Raw genomic sequence first — 23,085 nt, 5'->3', positions numbered from 1 at the left:
TAGAGATTGCTTAAGTAAATAAACTTAAAAAATAAAATAAAATGTGTATTTTTAGACTCCCTGAAAAGATACACACGAACACAAGAAATAGGTAACAACTGTTGCTCCTAGAAATAACAGAATGGCTGATCATTGTATATACCCTTTTATAACTTGGATTTTATACCAAGTACGTGTATTACATATTCGAAAATAAATTAACAACAAAAGTAAGGTAAAAACACCTGAAACTGCTCCTCTTAATACTCCGCAGTGGAGCCCAGTGGCCCAAAGGGCAGAGTGCAGTTTAGCCCATCTTAAACCCTTTATTATGATCAGTTTACTTATTCAGTTTATGTCGAATGTTGCCAGTCAGGTCAGGGACCACAGGCATTCTTTCCACCGGAAATGCACGTGAGCAAATTTCACTTGGTCTTTCAAACTCCAGGTTCTGCAGAACTTACCCCAGGAAGCCTTTCATGCATCCTCCCGCCCCCCGCCTCCGCCGTTAAATTTACCTTTTTACATTTAACCTCATAATGCTTCTTTTTGTTGCAGTCATCACACTGTGTCGAAATTTTGTTTACATGTCTATCTTTGCTACTTGATTGTGCGCTCCTTGAGGACAAGGCTAGAGAGGACAAGGCCTAGCGCAGACCGACTTCCGAAATTATTCTGCGAAAGAATCATGTACTGGCTGGTCTCAAGGGGCTCACAGGAAGGGACAATCCTCGAGTTCTGGGGATCTCTTCGATCCCTTCGTGAATAACTCAAGGCAAACGCGCCAGGAGCTGAATTCGAGTACCTTGGCTGAGAAGGCTGCCAAGAATGCGGCCCTGTCCACTTGCTCCTTCCCGGGCGCCCGGTCCACGCCGGTGTCCAGAGCAATCTCCCCTCGTCCAGCGCGCGACGCCTCCTCCGGGGGTCGGGGCCGCGGGTCCGCCGCCCCCACTGGCGGGCGCGGCTTGGAAAGCTTGGGGGTCTCCTTGGTATCCGCCAACAGCTCCGGGCGGCGGCCACAGTGAAGACAGGGAGGGCGCACCCGGCCGGTCGGGGCGGGGCTGCAGTTGTCAGGGAAAGGGTAGCAACGACAGGCGTGCACCAAGCGCCAAGGAAGGCGCCCTTCTAACTTCCTCGCACGTATGTTTCCTCGCCGGGACCTACGCTGGGGCAGCCGTCTCCTGTGCGCTTCCTCTCTCCCCGCCCCACTACCTGCAGGACCACTACCTCCACGCTGTGGGGTAAGGAACACTCAGTCTCACTCTCCCGCCGACTCCCGCGCTGTCGGCCGCATTCCACGCCCCCTTCTCGCCCGCGCGCGCGTCGCCGCTGCCGCCGCCGCCAGAAGAGGCGGGGCCTGGGCCCCGGCGCAGAGTCAGCCACGGTCCCAGCCTGCCCCGCGCCGGCCAACGAGAGCAAAGTCAGTGACTCACCTCCGCCGCGCTAACTCTTCGCTAGCTCTCCCCTCACACACGCTCACACCCGGTTCGAGATGGCGGCGGCAGCAGCGGGGGACTCTGACTCCTGGGGTGAGGGGAAGTTACGAGGGACAGGGGCTGGGCCGGTGCTGGCCCCAAGCTGAATCGGGCACTAACGCGGCTCGCTCTCTTCCGTAGACGCTGACACGTTCTCCGTGGAAGACCCGGTGCGGAAGGTGGGGGGCGGCGGCACCGCCGGCGGGGACCGCTGGGAAGGCGAGGACGAGGACGAGGACGTCAAGGTGGGTGCGGGCCGGTACTCCGGGCCGCGCGGGAGCGAACTGGCGCTGTCTCGGGCGGGGATGCCAGCCGAGGGGCGAGCTGGTGGACTCTGGGCCCAGGGGCGCCGCCCGAGCCTGCGGTCTACGGGTCCAGACGCGAGCGTAGGGCCCCCCGGTGCCCTCCTCCCCTACGCTCGCCGGCCATTTGGGCCGGAGTCGAGCAGCGTGGCCTTTTGGATTTCCTTGGCGAGGGTGGTGGCGGCCCCGGCCCCAGCCCTTCTTTAAGGGTCTGCGTCCCGGCCTGGATCCCACCCACCAATTGGCGACGGGAGGTGACAGCAGCGGCCGGGCCCGGCCCACGTGCAAACTTCGCGGTCTGGAGCCACTCGCCAGAATGATCTGGGAAGTTGGGCATTGAGCCCAATGGTTTATCCCATATGGAAAGTCTTACAACCACCTGCCTGTTTGAGCTCAGGTATCCCTAGTGGCAGTAACTCATTTTTGTTTCTGAAGGCCCATTTGTAGAGTTTGTTAGAGCAGTTTGATGAATGAAATATTGTGCTTTAATTTTAGCCTCCGCCCCCCCCCCCACAAGACAAGTAGAAACAGTAAAGTTTACAAAATAACTTTAGACTACCCTCTCCCCACCCTGTTGTAAAAATATTAACCGAGTACTGAGATAGCCAGCAGTTAAGTTGTCAGAAACCTAGGTAGTCCTGGGAAAACGGAGAGTTGACGGAGTGAGTTATTTATTCGCATACGAACGACGCCTAAGAAAATATTGGTTAGAATAGAGGAGGGGGCCAGTGTTTTTTTCCTATGCCTTGTTGATCTGAACCAGATTTACCCTTGTCGTTTGTTGTTGAAAACTCCTGGGGACTCATATTGGTCCAGATGACATTATGACTAGTGCATTCATTTTTTTTGTTTGTTTTTGGTAGTTAACAAACATCTCAAGCCCAGAATGTTAAGATTCTTTCTAACAGAACTCTCAAAATCTTTTTACATTTGTGCAGAGTTTTGTATGAGTTGAGAAGATGGTTTCTCTTGGTTTTGATTCACTTAGTGTTTTGCTTTCCTGACTTATACCCTTCAACACATATTGGGAGTCCTGTTAAGTCCTTCTGCTTGAGCTGAAAAAATTTAAGCTAGGTATCACTATGAACTTAATACTACTTATGTTTGGATTTTTTTTTTTTCTCCTGAGTCTGATGAGGTGGATGTCTACTTTATTGAACAGCTTGAGGTCCAGAAATAGTGTGAGCTTTGCACACATTGGGGTTAATAAATGAGTAGTGCTATTGTGCATATACTTAGATGCTTCATTTACTTGTTGTATAGACATGGGAATGGATTGTGTATCATTCTCATTGCAAGATATTAGTTACTACATTGTAACAGATTTTCTATTTTGAGCATTTAGTTCACATTTGTCCTTTCACTTTTTCTGTGCTTACTGGATGCAGCAGTTAGGACATCTGTTCTGACTATTGGGAATAATTCAGCAAATGAGAAGAGAGAGAAATCAGGAAAGAAGTACCAGAAAATGAAGCTTGAAGGGAGTAGTCTGGACTAATGCCATGAAGTAACCTGCCTGTGATTATTGGATCTAAATGGTGTCATTCCTGATAAATATAATTCTTACCACTTGGAACTAATTTTGGAGATTTACAGGTTGTAAGGGACCATAAAGGTCATCTTGTCCAGTCACTCTTTTAGTGCAGAATTTTTCTTTTATGCAAATATCTTATTTCTTTTACATAAACATTGAAGTTGATCTTGGAGAAAAAAGCTGAACTTGTCCATTTTATTTCTCACTTGAAATGTTGGTTTATTTCTATTGAATTTCTTCAAGATTCCCAAGGTATGTTATTCATGGAGTAATTTGATTCCTCTGCTTTAGAATCAGACAGACCTAGGTGTATATTATTGCCTTGACATTTTCTATATCTGTGGTCATAAACAAGTTTTTTTTTTCAACGTTTTTTATTTATTTTTGGGACAGAGAGAGAGAGAGAGAGAGAGAGAGAGCATGAATGGGGGAGGGGCAGAGAGAGAGGGAGACACAGAATCGGAAACAGGCTCCAGGCTCTGAGCCATCAGCCCAGAGCCCGACGCGGGGCTCGAACCCACGGACCGCGAGATCGTGACCTGGCTGAAGTTGGACGCTTAACCGACTGCGCCACCCAGGCGCCCCACAAGTTTTTTTACTCTTTCCTTTTAGTTCCCCAATCTAAATTGTCCTTACAGGAGATCACTTCAGGGGGTTGTTTTGCATTTTAAATGATCTAATATGTCTAGCATTAGGCAGAGTTGCCTAGCACTTGGGAGGCACGCAAACGTTAATACTCTCTTACTTCAGGATGTTGCCTTAATTTTTCTGGGTTGTGGGAAATATCCTGTTTAGATCCAGTATCTGGGTTTATTTTGTGCCACATTTTGTGATTTCCTGAGCTCCAGGGGACCCTCCACAATGGCTCTTTACTGTGAATTTTGTGTTTTGAATGGAATGATTAACAAGCAAGTTTTTGCTTGTTCAGTTTACCAGTCTAGAGTTGAATTTTGTCACTTTGGATGGTAATGAGTAGTACCAAATTTCTGAATTTTGATGTTTTAATACATAATCCTTTTGTAAATATATAAAAACAAAGCTTAGTTTTCACAAGATCAAATAATCATAGCCTTTAAATAGTATAATATATGCATTTTTTAAGTCTTCAAAGGTAAGATGTAGAAACAGAGTAAGTTCTTCGCTTTGTGTTGTCATCTAGTGTTTAACTTTTAAGAATATAGATTTAGTGTCATTTGTAATATCCTGAGAAATGAAAGGAAAACTGAGGTCTTTGTTGCAGTAATTTGCTTCAGTAGTTTACTGTTCTTCAGTAGACATTATAACATTTTGCTGTCCTTGACTTAGTTGTCTGGCAGTGACAGAAATGGATTTAGGAGAGACTATAGAATTGTTAATCATGAGGAGAGAAGCTGTGCTTCTTCCCAATTAAAAACAAGAGAACTAGGTGTGCCTGCTTGGCTCAGTCAGTAGAGCATGAGACTCTTGATCTCTGGGTTGTAAATTTGAGTCAACTGTTGGGTATAGAGATTACTTAAAAATAAAATCTTAAAAAAAAAAAAGAAAACAAAAGATGAGAACTAGGAAAATAGTCTCATGTCACGGGCTGGCTTTATTTTACCTTTCTTGCTATCCTGATGTTATGCAGAGGTAGGGAGGAAGTGTTCACTTGGCATATGTCACTGGGCTCCTTCCCCATTGCTGGAGTGATGTGTAGGTTGTGTTAAGGCAATGAGTGCATAGCCCCGGCAAGCAGGGACAATACAACTTTTACTTTATTTTACTAGCCTCCTAGTATTTCAATAGAATAGATTAAAAGCCAGATTTATTCAAGTTGTATAGAATTGTTTTGAGAAAACTGGCTGTGTTCAAGCATCTCTGGCATTTGCACATATAATGTTATTATACAATTCTTTTTAAAAGATCCGAGAATGAACTTAGTTGAAAACTGCCTGACTCATCCTACCCATTCAACTATCTGTTAGGATCGTATCCTGCTTAATAGCTTAAATCTACCAGAGTAAGGACATTTTTCAAGCATTAGAAATAGCATTTCTGAAGAAGAGGAGATTTTTGGGAAATACTCAGAAGGTGGGCATTTTGCCAGGAAATGGGTATCTTGAAGTGTGTAACTTCTCATGAAAAATTCCAAACATAAACAGAACTAAAGAGAAATTTAAATAAATCCATGAGCAATCTTACTTCTTCTGTATCTCCACTTAACTATTCTCCCCTAACCAGATTATTTTGAGGAAAATCTCAATTATATCATTATTTTGAGGAAATCTCAATTATATCAAACTACCCTGGCAGTTTTTATAAACTAGTAAGTTTTTAGTTAGGAAGTGTTTTGTTTTGTTTTTTTTTAACGTTTATTTTTGAGAGAGAGAGGGAGACAGAGGATCCAAAACAGGCTCTGTGCTGTCAGCACAGAGCCCAGTGCGGGGCTCGAACCCACAAACCATGAGATCATGACCTGAGCCGAAGTGTAACGCTTAACCGACTGAGTCACCCAGGCGCCTCAGTTAGGAAGCATGTTTGGTGTTGAAAATGTGTTTGTCATGCTGGATGACTGAAAATAAATAAGCCATTTGTTTAGTGTTCATTGTCTTGATATTGCTTTAGCCAGGCATTTGAAGTAGGATTGATTAATAATAGTTCCACATGTGAAACTGGTAGGCCTTGAGATGGAATTCAACGGAGTGCTTAGCCATAATACATAGTAGGATGTTAAAAACTTAATGAATTGAATTAAATTAAGTAGACTTTAGAGGCAGGTACCTTAGCTTCCAGAAACCAGCATAGTTTTGAGATGATGGAAGAACATTTAGGCTTCTTTTAAGAACTGAACTTTGCTGGGAAGTCTAGACTTGCCAGAAGCCTATTACACAGTTCTGAAGCCTCTTAGAGCACGTCAGTACAGCTTACAGAACATCAGTAAAAGACTCTTTTTCTGCAAAAGGTTGTTTATCTAAACCAAATTACTTAAAGGGAAGTAAAAGAGTATATGTTAATTAATGGACTCTTGCTATGGGGCAGAAGAATTTTACTGCTCCTTTGAAGCTACTTCTGTTTGATGATCTATAAATACATCTTGCTTAAGTTGGAAAGCATTTTCAGCCCTAAATGTGTTCTCTGATTGCATGTGACATTCTGTAGTTGTGCATTGTAAAAATGACAGATCAGCCAACTACTGGCTGTATTATTAGAAATGTTTAAAAAGCAGGGTTTAAAATTTTTGTTTTCAGTTCTCAGTCATGTTCAATTGGGAAGTAGGTTTTAAACTTGAAAAGCAGCCATCTCTTTCAGAGCAAAGGCTCAAATGATGTTGGGTTTGTATCTGTAGAAGAGTGTAGATTAGCAAGAGATTGATAAACTGCCTCTGTTCTTTTTTTTTAAATTTTTTTTAATGTTTATTTTTGAGAGAGAGGGACAGAGCACAGGTGGGGGAGGGGCAGAAAGGGAGGAAGACAGATTCCAAAGCAGGCTTCAGGCTCTGAGCTGTCAGCACTGTGCCGGATATGGGGCTCGAATCCACAAACCATGAGATCATGACCTGAGATGAAGTTGGACGCTTAACTGACCAAGCCACCCAGGTGCCCCTAAACTGCCTCTGTTCTAAGGAAGGTAGCTAGCCATTTTAGGAGAGCAGCCTGGGTGGCTCAGCCAGTTGGGTGTACAACTTCAGCTCGGGTCATGATCTCCTGACTCGTGAGTTCAAGCCCTATGTCAGGCTCCATGCTGACAGCTCAGAGCCTGGGGCCTGCTTCGGATTCTGTGTCTCCCTCTTTCTCTGCCCCTCCCCTGCTCACGCTCTGTCTCTGTCTCTCCTTCAAGAATAAATAAACATCAGAAAAAAATTTTTTAATTGAATATTACAGTTGGAAGATCTATTAGCTACCAAAAATTGGGTAAGGAATTTACTTGGTTATTGATAAGTATTCTCTGGAACCAAATAACCATTTAGAGCTTACTAAATTACAGACTTACTCTGTTTAAACGTGTTAAATTTTAGGTGTTTCTCTAAGAATGTTTTTTAAATTTTATCTGAACTTACTGTCAGCATTTACAAGGTCCTAGTGTTTACAGCAAATTGGGCAGATTTTGACCTTACATTTACTTTTTAGGCGCTGGCAAATTTTATAACTAAGGAAACAAAAACTCTAGTTCTTGGGGAAAACTACCTGGCCTTATGCTGTGGGAATTACGTCTATTTGGAAGTCTCTCTGTTGACTTCACTATGCTCCCTTCTTTAGGGACTTGTCCCCAGTCAGGGCAGCCTTGTTTCAAGCACTTTGGGGTGAGGGTGACAGGCAGAGCTTGCCTTCCATGGTCCTTTTATGAACGCAGGAGCAGGTGCCATAGCTGTTCCCAGGACTTGTTGATAGGAACCACTGCTTTTGCTACTAAAATCCATTCTGTGGTGGAATCTAGGTAGCCTCATTATGTCAGCCCTGATGGGACAGTTTGAGTGTCTGGAATAAGATTTATACTTTGATTTAGGGAAACCAGGAACTGGGATAGGGGTACATAGAGTTGGTATAAATGAGATATTGAGGGCGCAGGGATATGGATGGGGGTGGGGTGATGTTTTACTGGGAAAGGGAACTGAGAAATGCTCCTGATGTATCTGTTTCTCCATGTTGGAGGTATTGGGATGGAGCTGCTCATTTTTAGCTATACCTCTCCCCTCTTGGCCTCCTGGTACCAGAGGCTGCTAGACTTGTTTCTTAAAATTAATAGAAAACCATCACAGGCAATTTGAGGTAGGTAACTGGTATAGTTGTAGCTGGACACATCACTCTGTGCCATACCCTTCCTTTGATGAGCTTTCCTGCAATTCCAGGGGAGCTCATTCCAGAACTGATTGATAGAATGAATTTTAGTGGGGAGGGACCTAGTTCTCAGATAGTTATGGTATACTTCAGTACTCCAATAAGAAGTTGTTTACTATGACACTTTAAACCTGGTTCCTTCATTGTTTTGTTTTGTTTTGTTTTTGTTGGTTTGGTTCATTCATTACTTTTCACTGAGATTTTGGGATAGCTATCTGAGGGCCTAATGTTCTTACCTATAAAATGGAGAAACCACCATCTTACTTACAGGACTTCGTGAGGGTTAACTGTGTTACTACATGTAAGGCCCTTTGCACAGTGTTTGGTGCAAAGTAAACACTTAGTAAATGCTTTATCATCATCATCATCATCATCATCACTATTATTAATAGAGAGTGGTGAATATGTACCCCTTTGAAGTAAGCAAATGGTCTTCCTGTCTGGAGCACCACCTAAGCAGGATGTCACTCACAGACCCAGCTTTCTATATTATGTGAAGATTAAAACAATAACAAAAAACTCCTAGTAGTTAATTTTTATTTTCAACTCTAGGGTTCCTTTTGTACTGTGGTGTATTGATAACAAGCACTTAAGCAAACCAGTCAGATTATACAAACATCTGCTTTTTAATTTCTAACTCTTGTATCTTAGATGTCCAAATAATGACTAGCAGGTTTGTTTTCAGTCTGTTAACCTTGACCTGTGAGTTAAATTGCCAGGGTGAGGTGATTATAAAAATATTTTACTTTTATCCAAATTTCTTTCTACTCTGCTTGCAGAGCCTATGATAGCCTTAATCAGGATTTTTTAGTTCTCTGGTGGACTTAGAGAATTTTATTAAAATCGAGGCTTGGTTAGTTTAAATACCTAGACTGATTCATTATGAGCTGTCTTGTTATAAAACAGAAGCTTGGTGTCATAGTTATGGCACATTAGTCAGCCTCTACATCTTCCAGCAGCAGCAGAGCCTCTTGCAATCCTGTGGTTCAGCTTCAAATGGCTGTCCCTATTAAACTTAAACATTCTAAAGTCTCTGGAACCTTTAGAAAATTGTTTGATAATCAGTTTATATTTAGTTCAGTGACTGTGTTAGGTGTAGAAAAGACAAGAGTATAGATCAACCTTAAAGTGCCCTACCCAAGTTAGGGAGTGGGTTCAATAAGCTATTGATCAGCTCTTGACTGCTCTTAAATACTGGGCTTAAATATTATATAGATTTAATTCATTAATCAGGGTTGTGTTGTATACCAATAATTGTGTTGTATAGGTTGTGTTGTATATCAATAATTGAGCCATTGGCTAGAATGTTGGGTGCTTTCACATTTGGGAAAGTAAGAAATATAAAGTCCTTTTAATTTTTTATTTAAAACAACTGCAAATTACTTTAAGAGAAGTAGTTTTGGCTTGGTTGTCTTGTGTTGTGTTAACAGACAAGTTGATATAAAATTTCATATGGAAAAACAAACATGCAAGAATGGCCAGGAGAACACTAAAAAGCCTGAAAACCTATAAGAGAGGGAACCAGCCTTGACCTACATAAAAACATACTATAATTAATTAAAGTAATGAAAGCAGTGTGGTATTGGTGCATGAAGAGACAGTAGACCTGTGGGAAAGCAGAAGTAGACCAAGTACCTGTGAAAATTTAGTATGTGGCAAATCACAGGGCTCAGGTATACTTTTTAATAACTGATGCTATGACAATTAGGTAACCATTTAGAAAAAGAGTTAGATCCATACTTCATACCACACAAAAGAAAAAACTCCATATGGACTAGAGATCTAAATAAAAAACAATGAAAGCATACATGTTTTAGAAGAAACTGACTTGATGAAATTCACAGACAATAAAAAGAAAAGACTGATAAATTTTACTGCATAAATGTGGTGGGGTGCATATGCTTCGTAGGGAAACACTAGAAATATTTCCATTAAGAACAACAAGGCAGGGGTGCCTGAGTGGCTCAGTTGGTTAAGCTTCTGACTCTTGGTTTTGGTTCAGGTCATGATCTCAAGTTTTGTGAGTTCAAGCCCTGCATTAGGCTCTGTGCTGACATCACTGGAGCCTGCTTGGGATTCTGTCTCCCTCTCTCTCTGCCCCTCCCCCACTTGCTCTCTATCTCTCAAAAAACAAAAAACAAAATAATGATGCCCATTATCTCTGCCATTATTCACAGTGTACTAGAGGTTTAGCCAGTGCAGTTAGATAAATCAGTTGTGGAAGCATAAGAATTGGTAAAGAAGTAAAGCCATTTTCATTTACAGATGATATTATAGTACACCTGGAAAACCCTAGAGAATCATTGAAAGTGACAAATTAATTAACATATAAAAACCAATTGTATACACAAATAATAACCAGTTAGAGGACATAACAGGGAAGGAAAAAAAAAAAACCCTCCAATTTACAGTAGGAACACATAAGAGAAATACTTAGGAACAAACTTGAAGAGAAATTCACAAAATCTCCAAGAGGGAAACTTTAAAACATTCCTTGAAAGATACAGAAATAGACTTGAACAAATGGAAAAACAGCCCTTTTCCTTGGCTAGGGTGGCTCAACATTATGAAGATGTGCATTTTCCTAACATTAATTTACAATTTTAATGCAGTACAAAAAAAAAAAAAACTTCTTTCTGTGGCGTTAGATAAGTTGCACATGGAAAAGTAAACAGGCAAGAATTATTAATAGAAGTCCTTTTCTTTAGGATAACTGGGATGATGATGATGATGAAAAAAAAGAGGAAGCAGAAGTAAAACCAGGTGAGCCACTGGGGTTCCGTCATTTTTGGTTTTATATCTTGTGAGCATGTAATACTTATGTTAAGACAAATGACAAAATGCTTGCAAAATTGAAAATTTCTGTGTTGAGAAACCAAACACCCTTCCATTCTCACTTTATTCTCTTCTCCTCCCATCTCTTCTCTCCCCTCAAAACATAATCAGATTGGAGACTGCCTGCCACTTTCTGTTTGAGTGCTGCTGTTAGGAGACAGTAGAGGAGGGTGTGATCTCATATTTTAATAATCTAAATCCTGCTGAAAGCACTGGGGAAATATGAAGGGAGATGTTTGGGTCCTAGGGGTCAGATCAGAGAAGAGAAAGGAAGAGTCCCAGAACTTTCCCATTGTTATTCACGAGTAAATCACCATATGAAATTGGAGCTAGGAGAAGTTTGGTCTTTTGAAGTATATTATTGTTATGTCTGTCTCATCCACAAACTGGAAAATATTCAAGGTAACTGTGATTAAAACATTTCTTTCAGAAGTAAAAATTTCAGAAAAGAAAAAAATAGCAGAGAAAATAAAAGAGAAAGAACGGCAGCAGAAAAAAAGGCAAGAAGAAATTAAAAAGAGGGTAAGTAATACTAATTTCCTGAAATACAGAATTCTCACATCAGTAATGCTACATTGTCTTAATAGACAGCAAGTATTACCTAGCAGTCTGACGGGCTTTGTAAAGACTATAAATGGACACTATTAGAGAAGTAAATCCCCGAACTGAATTCTGTGTCTCCCTCTCTCTTTGCCCCTCTGCCTCTTGCGTGTGCTCTCTCTTTCAAAAATAAATATTTAAAAAAGCCCCTCAAAATAAAAGATAAGTTATCATAATGAATAATCATGTATGTCACCTAAATTTAACAGTTGCTAATATTTTGCCATATTTGCTTCATCTTTTTTTGTTAAAATCAAGTAAATAAAATGTGCATTTTATCTTTAAATACTTCAGTATGCATCTTTGAAAAATCAGAGCTGTTTCTCACATGATTACGTATCTAATAGAATGAACAGTAATTTTTTAATGTCATCTAATATTCAGTTTATACGGGTTGGTTTTTTTGTTGTTTTGTTTTATTTTGTCTTTTGAGAGAGAGAGAGTGCACAGACAGGGAAGGGGCAGAGGAAGACAGAATCTCAAGCAGGCTCCACACTCAGCGTGGAGTCTAATGTTGGGCTTGATCTCATGACCGTGAGTTCGTGACCTGAGCTGAGATTAAGAGTTGTACCCTTAACGAACTGAGCCACCCAGGTACCCCTATATGTGCCCAATTTCTAATTGTCCCAAGATATCTTTTACATATGGTTTGTTTAAACAAGGACCTTAGATTCATTGCATTAGGTTGTTAACATATCCTAAGTCTCCTAGAGTATCTTTTACTCTCTGTCTTAAAATGACAGTAAGGGCACCTGGGTGGCTCAGTTGGTTAAGCATCCAACTCTTGATCTTGGCTCAGGTCATGATCTCATGGTTCATGAGTTCAAGCCCTGCATCAGGCTCTGGGCTGATAGCTCAGAACCTGCCTGGAATTCTGTTTCTTCTTCTCTCTGCCCCTCCCTTGCTTATGCACATGCATGTGCTCTCTCTCTCAAATAAACTTGAAAAAAAAAAGTAAAATGACATTCACTTATTGAAGGGAGGATCCCAATTGTCGTGTAGAATATCCCACCTTTTTGATTTGTCTGATTGCTTACAGTTGCAATTTCCTGTAACTTGGCTGGTAAGTCTAAAAGTTTGATTGGATTCAGATTAAACCTTTTTAATTGGAATACTTTAGAGGTCATGCTATGTGCTTCATATTGCATCATATCACATCAAGAGTCACGTAATATCTGTCCTATTATTAGTGATGCTAAAATTGATGACTGGGTTAAGGTGGTAACAGTCTGATCCTTCTATTATAAAATTACATATTCTTGTAAGTAATCCGATTTCACGTCAAGCTCCCACCCATTAGTTTAGTGTTAATAATGATTGTTGCCTAATTATTTTATTAGGGATTGCAGAATGGTGATTTTTCTCATCCAGTGACTTCTCTTCCATTTGTTACTGGCTGGCTTTTCTTCTTCCTCTTCTACTTGCTTTGCTGTTTGATTACTTTGATATGGTTTGTGCTAGAAAAGCAGAGTAAAAGCTTAATTGTTTTCTTGTAATCACTAATTTCCAGAGTAAGGAGGGAGTGTAATAGTAACTTCAAGGGGTTGAAAAATGAGGGGTTTGTGGGTTTTTTTCTTTTGAGTAAATTTGTAGATGTACAGGTTTTTATAAATTTTACTCAGATATAGTAATTATTCTTTTGATGCTCAAATTTTCCCAACTTTGGCCAGTAGGAAACTCTTTCAGTTGTTCTAATGTTCATCCTTTTGACAGAACCCTATTAGTCTTTGAAAACTTCTGCTTTCTGGCACAATAAGTGCCGGGCTCACCTGGTAAACTCTATTCTTTAAGCCTGGAATGTGCTACTTCCCTGAGGTTTTTAGTGGAAATGATGTTTAGAAGCCAAATCTAGTTGCTAGTAGTACTCAGCATTATTGAGGTGGCCTTGCCTTCTAGACCCATTTTTATAGGTGAAGCTAGGAAAGAAAGAAATGCATGAGTATATGTGTTGTGTATGTCAGCGTTAGTTCATGGATTCTAATAACCTTAACGTAATTGTTTATTTGCTTTTCTACAATACCAGTAATACTAACAATGTTTGTAGGATTTCTTTGCAATTCTTTTTGCATTGAGAATATATTCTCTAAGGATGTATAATTATGTTCTGGGTTCTAAAGTCATTTGTATTATTTTGTGTCAGTATGTCTTTTGATACATATTTTAGAGTCATTTGTTACCATTTCCATTTTTAAAGTTTTATTTTTTATGTAACTTTATTTTTTAAACATGAAATAATGTTCAGAAGGCAAAACCATACAAAAATGGTATACTCAGAAAAGTCTCAAGCATCCATTCCTGTCCTGTCCTCTCCATCCTGTTCCCTGTCACCCCCTATAAGAAAGCATTTTCACTAGTTTTTGGTTTATTCTTTTTTATTTTTTGTTTTTTGTAGCTGTATGGTATTCTGTTGCTACAAATATGTACCATATTTTATTTCACCAGTCTTCTAGTCATGGGCAGCTGGATCTTTTTTCCCCATTCCTGTACTTGAACTAACTGCTTCCATGAATAGCCGTATCTGTGTGTCATTTTTAATGGGTATAGTCATATTTGTAGGATAGATTGTCAAATGAGAGATTGATGGGTCAGAGGGCAAATTACATTTGTAGTCTTGCCAAGGGTTCTCAAATTGCCCTCTGTATGGGGTTGTACCAGTTTGCATTTGCCAACAGTGTATCAGAGTGTGTTTCCCCAGTCAGGGACATTTTAGATACTTTTAAAATAATTTATACTTGCATATCAAAAATATTTACATGTGTGTTTCTATGATCAGAACAAGCAATAGAAACTTAGAACTCAGTCTAAGAAGCCATCTTGGTTAGATCTTTCTTGGTCATTGAAGTTAGAATTTGTACTTCCTTTGTTGTGTCTTGGTATTTATATCCAACATAAACCTTATTAGAGTGTGCTCAGTTTGTCTTAAGTAAAATATTGAGTTAAGATGAGTTCAGTTTTGATGCAGGAAATACTTAATAATGTCCAGGTCTACAAAGACAGTTAAGTCAAGATATTTCCTTTTTTCTTTCTAGAAAGTATTCTGAGATTTCCTAACTTGGCATAATGACATTTCTCATTTTATCCTCTCCATGAGAAACAAAATATGATGTATTTCAGAAGTGGACTTGTGAGTCAGAATCTGCAAGCTGCATAGACATAGTTAACTATGAATAGCACAAGTTCCCTTTACTTTTTTCCCACTTTAATGAATACTGTCAAAGATTCTCCTTCATAGTAAAAGTGATACATTTGTTGTAGGAAGTATCACAGTATAAAGAAATGATATTCACTAAACTGTTGACTGTCAGAGAAGTAGAACTGGAAAATAACTGACAACTTCTGTTGTGTGTCTTTAAAATTTGTTAACAATGATAATGTGTTACTTTTATAATAATAATATAAAAATGTAAATAAGAGGAAAACTTTTTTTAAATTTTTTTATTGTTTATTTACTTTTGAAAGACAAATGGAGCATGAGTAGGGGAGGGGCAGAGAGAGAGAGACAGAATCTGAAGCGGGTTCCAGGCTCTGAGCTGTCAGCATAGAGCCCGACATGGGGCTTGACCTCATGAACTGTGAAATCATGACCTGAGCTGGAGTGGGATGCTTAACCTACTGAGCCACGCAGGTGCCCCAAGAGGAAAACGTTTTTTGGTGGTTTGTTTTGTTTTGTTTTACATTTTTATTTATTTTTGAGAGACAGAGACAGAGCACACCTGGGGGACGGGCAGAGAGAATGAGACACAGAATCTGAAGCAGGCTCCAGGCTGCAAGCTGTCAGCACAGAGCCCGATGCAGGGCTCGAACTCACAAACTGTGAGATCATGACCTGAGCCAAAGTCGGATGCTTAACTGACTGAGCCACCCAGGCGCCCCCAATTTTTTTTTTTTTTTTTAATTAGAACGTGTGTGCGCACAAGTGGGGGATGGGCAGAGGAAGAGAGAGAGAATATTAAGCAGGCTCCTCACTCAGCATGTAGCCTGATGTGGGGCCCCATCCCATGACCCTGGGAGATCATGACCTGGATGGAAATCAACAAGAGTTGGATGCTCAACTGACTGAGCCACCCGTGTGCCCCCAAAACATTTTTTTTATGTTTGCATAGTACAGTTGGCCTTTGAACAATGTGGGGGCTAGGGGTGCTGACCCCTGCACAGTCAAAAAGCTACATACAACTTTTGACTTCCCCCAAACTTAACTATTAATAGCCTACTATTGACTGGAAACCTTACTGCTAACACAGTCAACACATAATTTTGTAGTTGTGTGTATTATATATCATATTCTTCCAGTAAACTAGAGAAAAGAAAATGTTAAGAAAATCATGAAGAGAAAAATGCATTTGCTGTACTATAAATACCAGAAAAAGTCTGAATAAGTGGACCCATGCTTTTCAGACCTGTTTTCTTCAAGGGCCATCTGTATTGTCATATGGCTGTGCCATGTTTTATTTATTCTTTTGTTGAACATTTGGGTTATCTCTAAATTTATTGGAAATTATAAGTAATACTCCAATGGACATCCTTGTGGCTAAATATTAGTGTGCATCTTTGGTTTCTTAAGATAAATACCTAGAAGTGGAATTGAGTCCACATAAAGCATATAAAAGTTATTTTAAGACTTGATGCACATTACCAAGTTGCCCTAGAAAGGTTGTTTCAATCAATATACAGTCTTTAGCGGCAGAATGTGAGTGTGATTTTTCCCTTGTCTACAATCTCAATTCCATATTTTTTAAAAGGCTGTGGAAATAAACTCAGTCTTCTTGGGTTCTTAACTCAGCTCTCTCACATTAGCAGCTGTATTAACCTTCTGTTACCATGGACAGGTTGCTTAACCTCTCTGCCTCAAATTTTTTTGTGTAAAATCAGGATAAGAACATCTGAGGTGTTTAGAAGGATGCCTGAAATAAACACTTTATAAGTATTTGCTATTATTTATAATTTTGTGTTTATTAAAAAAAGTTCACACAGTTCAAAAATGTACTGGTCATTCGTAATCCCAGCCGTTTTAAAATTTTCTTTCTGTCTCATTTTAGTTAGAAGAACCTGAAGAACCTAAAGTGCTAACACCAGAAGAACAATTAGCAGATAAACTGCGGCTAAAGAAATTACAGGAAGAGTCAGACCTTGAATTAGCAAAAGAAACTTTTGGTAAGGTGCAGGGAGGGGGTGATTGCAGTGAAGTATTGAAGTTCCAAGTGCATGCGGTGGAAGTCTTACTAGTTATGAAAGTTTAGAAAACATCTCCATTTTTTGGCATAACAATACTGGCTAACTTAGATATTCGAAAGTAGTTTTTATCTTATATTTGAGGTTTCATTGCTTAAGGCAGAGTGAAATACATTTTCAGATTTTTTAATGATTATGTTCCGAGTATCACATAAAAGGTTATTAAGATAAATCATTGGACCTTTTCAAATAAAGTCACTTGCTCCTTTAAATATATCAGCTGGATGAAATTTGGATGAAATGTGAGGTCTGTAGCTTTGAGGTTTAAATATTGAACTGACTATAGGGCTGTCCTATTGTCTTTTTTTTTTTTTTTTAAATTTTTTTTTCAACGTTTTTATTTATTTTTGGGACAGAGAGAGACAGAACATGAACAGGGGAGGGGCAGAGAGAGAGGGAGACACAGAATCGGAAACAGGCTCCAGGCTCTGAGCCATCAGCCCAGAGCCCGACGCGGGGCTCGAACTCACGGACTGTGAGATCGTGACCTGGCTGAAGTCGGACGCTTAACCGACTGCGCCACCCAGGCGCCCCCTTTTTTTTTTTTTTTTATTTATTTTTTTTATTTTTTTTTTTTTATTTATTTTTTTTAAATGTTATTACAATTTAATCAATTTTAGAGCAAAGTTAATTTGTTTCATTACATAATGTACATGATCAGGTTCTATTTTGCTTGCAAAATAAACAAAAATAGTAAATAATTTCCACTACTTTCAAATAGTTACTACTCCTGCCCAATTAAATTTTGTTTTGTTTTGTTTTTGTTTTTGTTTTTTTTTTTTTTTATGAAATTTATTGACAAATTGGTTTCCATACAACACCCAGTGCTCATCCCAAAAGGTGCCCTCCTCAATACCCATCACCCACCCTCCCCTCCCTCCCACCCCCCATCAACCCTCAGTTTGTTCTCAGTTTTTAACAGTCTCTTATGCTTTGGCTCTCTCCCACTCTAACCTCTTTTTTTTTTTTTTCCTTCCCCTCCCCCATGGGTTCCTGTTAAGTTTCTCAGGATCCACATAAGAGTGAAACCATATGGTATCTGTCTTTCTCTGTATGGCTTATTTCACTTAGCATTACACTCTCCAGTTCCATCCACGTTGCTACAAAGGGCCATATTTCATTTTTTCTCATTGCCACATAGTATTCCATTGTGTATATAAACCACAATTTCTTTATCCATTCATCAGTTGATGGACATTTAGGCTCTTTCCATTGTCCTATTGTCTTAAATCTGGATAAGAATGTCCCTGTGGGGCATTCACCTTCAGCTGTGCCTCTGCTCAGGATCATTCCTTTCTGTGACCCTTCTTGGCCCTCGCCATACCCAGTCTTCAGAGGGCTTCCATTTCTGTGTGCCATGCTACAGTTGTGAGTGGTACGTGAGATAAAAAACATATTCAGGATCCTGTATGTATGGAAGTTCAGAGTGTTCTAGGGGGAGAGTAACATGACATGAAGGGGAAAGTAAGAAACATGGCCAAAGAAATAGTTAAAAGTTCTCCCTTTGTTTAACCTCATTGTTGTCATTACCTATTGTGTACTTTTCGGAGTAGAAGATTATGTTGAAAGAGTTAAAGAGCTTTGAAACCTATAGCTAATTGTATCCCCATCCTTCCTGTTCTTTAAGGAAGGCTGACAAGTGATCATTGTCCTTTCTGTGAGAGATGTGATTTTCTCACTCTGGGAGTTGCTGGCAACCTGAGGAGTTACTTTGGGTGCTCCTGTGCACTGGCGTGTGCTTGGCAGATCTTAACCTGCAGAGGGCATGCAGCCATTATCCAGTGTCTTCATAGCATGGTAACAGCCAGCCAAGTGTTTATTAAAGAAAAGAGTTTACATGCTACTTAAAAATTCTAAAATGGGACAATTATGGATTGCAAGGCAAAAACATGGATTCATACAGCCATCATTTAGTTAATAGGGTTTTAATGTTGTATTTCTCATACTAAAATACTAAATCAGTGATACTGTTAACTCAATTTGCTATTGAGGAAGATACAAAGTGTACTCTTAGCCTAGAATCCTTTTAGGCCAGATTCTTTCTGTTGGGATTTTTAAAAAATTTTTTTAAATGTTTATTTTACTTTTGAGAGAGAGACAGAGCATGAATGGGGGAAGGGCAGAGAAGGAGGGAGACACAGGATCCGAAGTTGGCTTCAGGCTCTGAGCCATCAGCACAGAGCCTAGCCTGATGGCGGGGCTTGTACCCACAAACTGTGAGATCATGACCTGAGTCGAAGTCGGATGCTTAACCAACTGAGCCACCCAGGTGCCCCTCTATTGGGATTTTAATACATGGCTTACCCCTCTTAGCTTCTGGAGTCAGCTGCATACTTTGACAGGAGCCATCTGGGTTTTTGTTTTGTTTGCTTTTTCCTTCTCTCCCCATTTTACTGTGGCCTATTTTTTTTTAAGTTTATTTATTTTGAGAAAGGAACAGGGGAAGAGGGGCAGAGAGAGAGAATCCCAAGCAGGTTCCATGCTCAGCATGGAGCCCGACGTAGGGCTTGATCCCATGACAGTGGGATCACGACCTGATCCAAAAGCAAGAGTCAGCCGCTCAGCTGATCCACCCAGGCCCTCCCTTGCTGCAGGCTATTCTTAGACATAAACTTTAAAAACATCCTTTTTGTGCCAGGGACGCTTTTGGTGCTGTGGTGAAAACTACAGGTTTCCTCTTAATATGATGGTTTTTTAAATGCAGAAAATAAAATACATAGAATTTTACTTACTAAGGAAGTCTGTTCTATTGAAATAGGTATAATGTTAAAAAGACGAGATACAGTAATAATGTGCTTCTTTATTAATGCAGTAAATAAGATCTAGTGGCAGGTCTATCTAATAAGTAATGTAATTTGAAAGTAATGATGACCGAAACAGTATTTTAAGAGAACTACAACTGTAATGTGATATGAAAATATCTGATCTTTACTAGTAACAGGTTTTTGCTAGTTATAACCACTGTGATTTATTGCCTATAATTAAAATGGAAGGAAATGCTAAATTAGAGGTTAAAGAAAATAAAGTTGTAATCTTTGATCCAAATTTGCAGACCTGCTGAATTCTGTCCAAGAACTCCAGTGGACCCAGGTTAAGAAACTCTGCTTTAGCATGAAATAACAGCATTGTTCAGATACCGAATTGGTTTATAAACCTAAAAAAAATCTTTCTGATATTTTTAGTGCTCCCTCTTCTCCTGCAGGTGTTAATAATACAGTTTATGGAATAGATGCTATGAACCCATCTTCAAGAGATGACTTCACAGAGTTTGGAAAGTTACTAAAAGATAAAATTACACAATATGAAAAGTCACTATATTATGCCAGTTTTTTGGAAGCCTTAGTTCGAGATGTGTGTATTTCACGTAAGTAATTCTAATCTCTACTTCTGTAGGTGGATTTTAGTAACAGCCCATCATAGGAGGATGGAGGTTGACTTTTTTTGGGATGCTATAATAGACTTAGGATTTCCTTTTCAGAAGTTACCTTGGGAATGTTCTGCAAATACCCAGTGAGTTTGAGTGGTTTTGTTTTTTGAGGCTTTCTTCTTAATGTTTTTAAAATGGCTTCCCAAAGGGACATCTGGACTTTGCTGATACAAAGCTGATAAAACACTAGCTTATTCTTTTATCTAATTATATCTTTTAAAAAAATTTTTTTTTAACGTTTATTTTGAGAGAGTACAAGCAGGGTTGGGGCAGAGAGAGAGAGGGAGACACAGAATCCGATGCAGGCTCTGAGCTGTTGGCTCCCCTTATCTAATTATATCTTAAATGGATGAGGAAGTATCTTTTGGGGAAAACTGTCTCTCACCATACGGAATTTTAGAGCTGAGTGCAACCATAGTAAGTGTTCATTTTACAAACAAGGAAGCCTGTGACTATAGGTTTAAGTTGCTCAACAGAACAGGTACCTATATTCTGGGTCTGTGGGTGTGGTGCCATGCCCTGAAAGGAGTCATACATTTCAGAGACAGGGTGTGTGGGAGTAAAAACCAGGGGTGGTGTGGCACTAATGTGGAAGGGACTGTTTTTGCTAGCACTGCTGTTTTTAAGATCGAGAAAAAGGAATTCTACACGATGAACTTTCAATTGGGATTTCCTTGAGAAATCATTACTAATTTGGGTGTTCTGAATTTGATTAGTGATATACCCATAGTTGGTATTTTATTTACATATACTTTTTTTCTTCTTTTTGAAGGTGCTCTCTAACCAAAACTGAAACTCTTTTTTGGTAGCTAAAAACTGCTGTGTTTCAGCTTGGTAGTTTTATAAGGATCAAAGGATGTGTTGTCCACTAATCAGACTTGTCTCCTAGTAGGATACTGAGATTTCTGAGATAACCTGTTTTCATTCTGGTTCCCGTGGTAGAAGTGGTAGAAAATAGAGACCCTAAAGGGTGGGGAGTTGTAATTTGTAGTTTTAAGAATGGTTGTTCCATGTTCATTCAGCCACTCCTCAGTGTGCATCGAGGATGTGTTGTGAAAAGGCATGGTGATCCTCCGTGTGTTTATTTTTTTGCCCCCTCACATGTTTAGATTGAGTTAAGGAGGTATGGTAGGGGACAGTATGAGCTCTAAAGACACTTCAGGTTTCTTTTGGAACAATGGTGTCTTGGTTATTTCAGGTCATTATAAAATTTTTGTTGCTGAGTTTTCTATTTTACGTTAAATAGTTCTGATTTGTGAGCCTAGCCATAGACTGAATCGTGATTCTTTACCATCTTATGTTTAACAGGACAAATTCATAGCCTTTTTAAAGTTACTGAAGCTAATGATGGACAAAGTAGAGGTGGTAATTCCTTTTTCTTTTTTTTTAGTGGAAATTGATGACTTGAAAAAGATTACCAATTCATTGACTGTGCTTTGCAGTGAAAAACAAAAGCAAGAAAAGGTAAGGGCAAACATGCAAGGGAGATGCCTATCACATTAGGATGGGGGGGTGTAGGCATAATATTCTCAGTGTACTGGGACCCTGAACTAAAATTTAAATTGGAATAGAGCTGGAGCCTGAGTGCCATTACTGACTGTCCTTTTGTTCACAGACATGGTCAGAGTTTTCTTTTGGAACAGAAATTGCTTTGGGTTAGGTCTGAGATCTCCCCTAAAGTTTTTTTGTTGCCAGAGGCCTTAGTGTCTCTGAGGGTTTCTGTACCAGAAAAAGGTGCCCACAGTGGACAGTCTCATGAATTAACTCTCTTTTGTCTTTAGCAAAGCAAAGCCAAAAAGAAGAAGAAAGGCGTGGTTCCTGGAGGGGGATTAAAGGCCACCATGAAAGACGATCTGGCAGATTATGGTGGTTATGATGGAGGATATGTACAAGACTATGAAGACTTCATGTGACATTTTATCTTCTCCTGGTGTCTTCTTTCTGTTGCCCACAATCCCTTCAACATGTAGCACAACTTCCTTTCCTTTCAGTTCTGCCAAATGCTACAATCAGAAGTGCAGTATCTTTTGTGCTGGTTATTTAACCCCTTGACACTTAGGTGCTAATGTGCGAATGAGGGAACTTGGATCTTGCTGCCAAGGGGTTAAAATTGGGAACCTCAGTTGCTACTAAATCATAGTTTAAAAAAAACAAGCGTAATAATGTTGTCATTGTTGCTCTCTGATTCCATAGCAGCAGTCACTGAATTGGAAACAAAGGTTGCAACATGACAAAAATTGTGTAGTATTTACCAGCACCATTCAGTAATACAGCCTTAACCATACCTCCTTGAACTACTTCATAACTTGTCAAGAAAAGCAGTTTGCAGCAAGGGCATGCCGTGTGCACCTAGTATTAAAATTGCTTTGTCTTAAAATTGAGCGTGAGGATATTAAAAATACATTGTGAAGAAGACTGCTTATCTCAGAGTGAAGATACAACGGCTGAAAAGCACTAGCTTGATACTTAAAAATCAAATGACCAAAACCCTCCAACTTTGAAGCTGAAGAAGGTAGACCTCCATTATTGTGTTGCATTACAAGTTGTGGAATCTCTTGAATGCATAGACTGTCTAGTTTCTATTTATCAGACTGTTCTGCTGACGGAGTGCTTCACACGGGGGAGGGAAGCTCTTTACCTGTTTCATTTCCCTGATTTCAGTGTCTGAACAATCCTCCTTTGTTCTCCTGGGCTGCAATGGAACAACTTTAACAGGGTTTTGGCATTTCCTTTCCTTTATAAAACATGCTCAGCAAACTGCACCAGTTGACTACAGTTTGGTAAATTGTTATGTTAACAATTATGACATCTGCAATGTTTTATAAAGCAACTAATTTAATAAAATCACTATTGTGAGGACTTAAATTTTGTGTTAACTCCCAAGAGATATTTTTGGAGCGTATAGAACAAC

At 39.6% G+C, this 23,085-nt stretch overlaps 1 protein-coding gene across 1 annotated transcript; it reads left to right on the top strand.

Annotated features, from left to right (window-relative positions):
- Positions 1 to 1,380: 1,380 nt before the first annotated feature.
- Positions 1,381 to 23,039, top strand: EIF3J (eukaryotic translation initiation factor 3 subunit J). The gene is made up of 8 exons (XM_030318307.1): positions 1,381 to 1,508; positions 1,596 to 1,699; positions 10,792 to 10,846; positions 11,349 to 11,440; positions 16,555 to 16,669; positions 19,950 to 20,111; positions 21,565 to 21,638; positions 21,956 to 23,039. Exons 1-8 carry the CDS (start codon positions 1,472 to 1,474, stop codon positions 22,085 to 22,087), a joined length of 771 nt encoding a protein of 256 aa, XP_030174167.1. The 5' UTR covers positions 1,381 to 1,471; the 3' UTR covers positions 22,088 to 23,039.
- Positions 23,040 to 23,085: the final 46 nt, after the last annotated feature.

Source organism: Lynx canadensis, chromosome B3 (assembly GCF_007474595.2).
Source record: "Lynx canadensis isolate LIC74 chromosome B3, mLynCan4.pri.v2, whole genome shotgun sequence".
In the NCBI taxonomy this organism is placed as follows: Eukaryota; Metazoa; Chordata; class Mammalia; order Carnivora; family Felidae; genus Lynx; species Lynx canadensis.
This window is presented reverse-complemented; position numbering and strand designations above follow the sequence as displayed.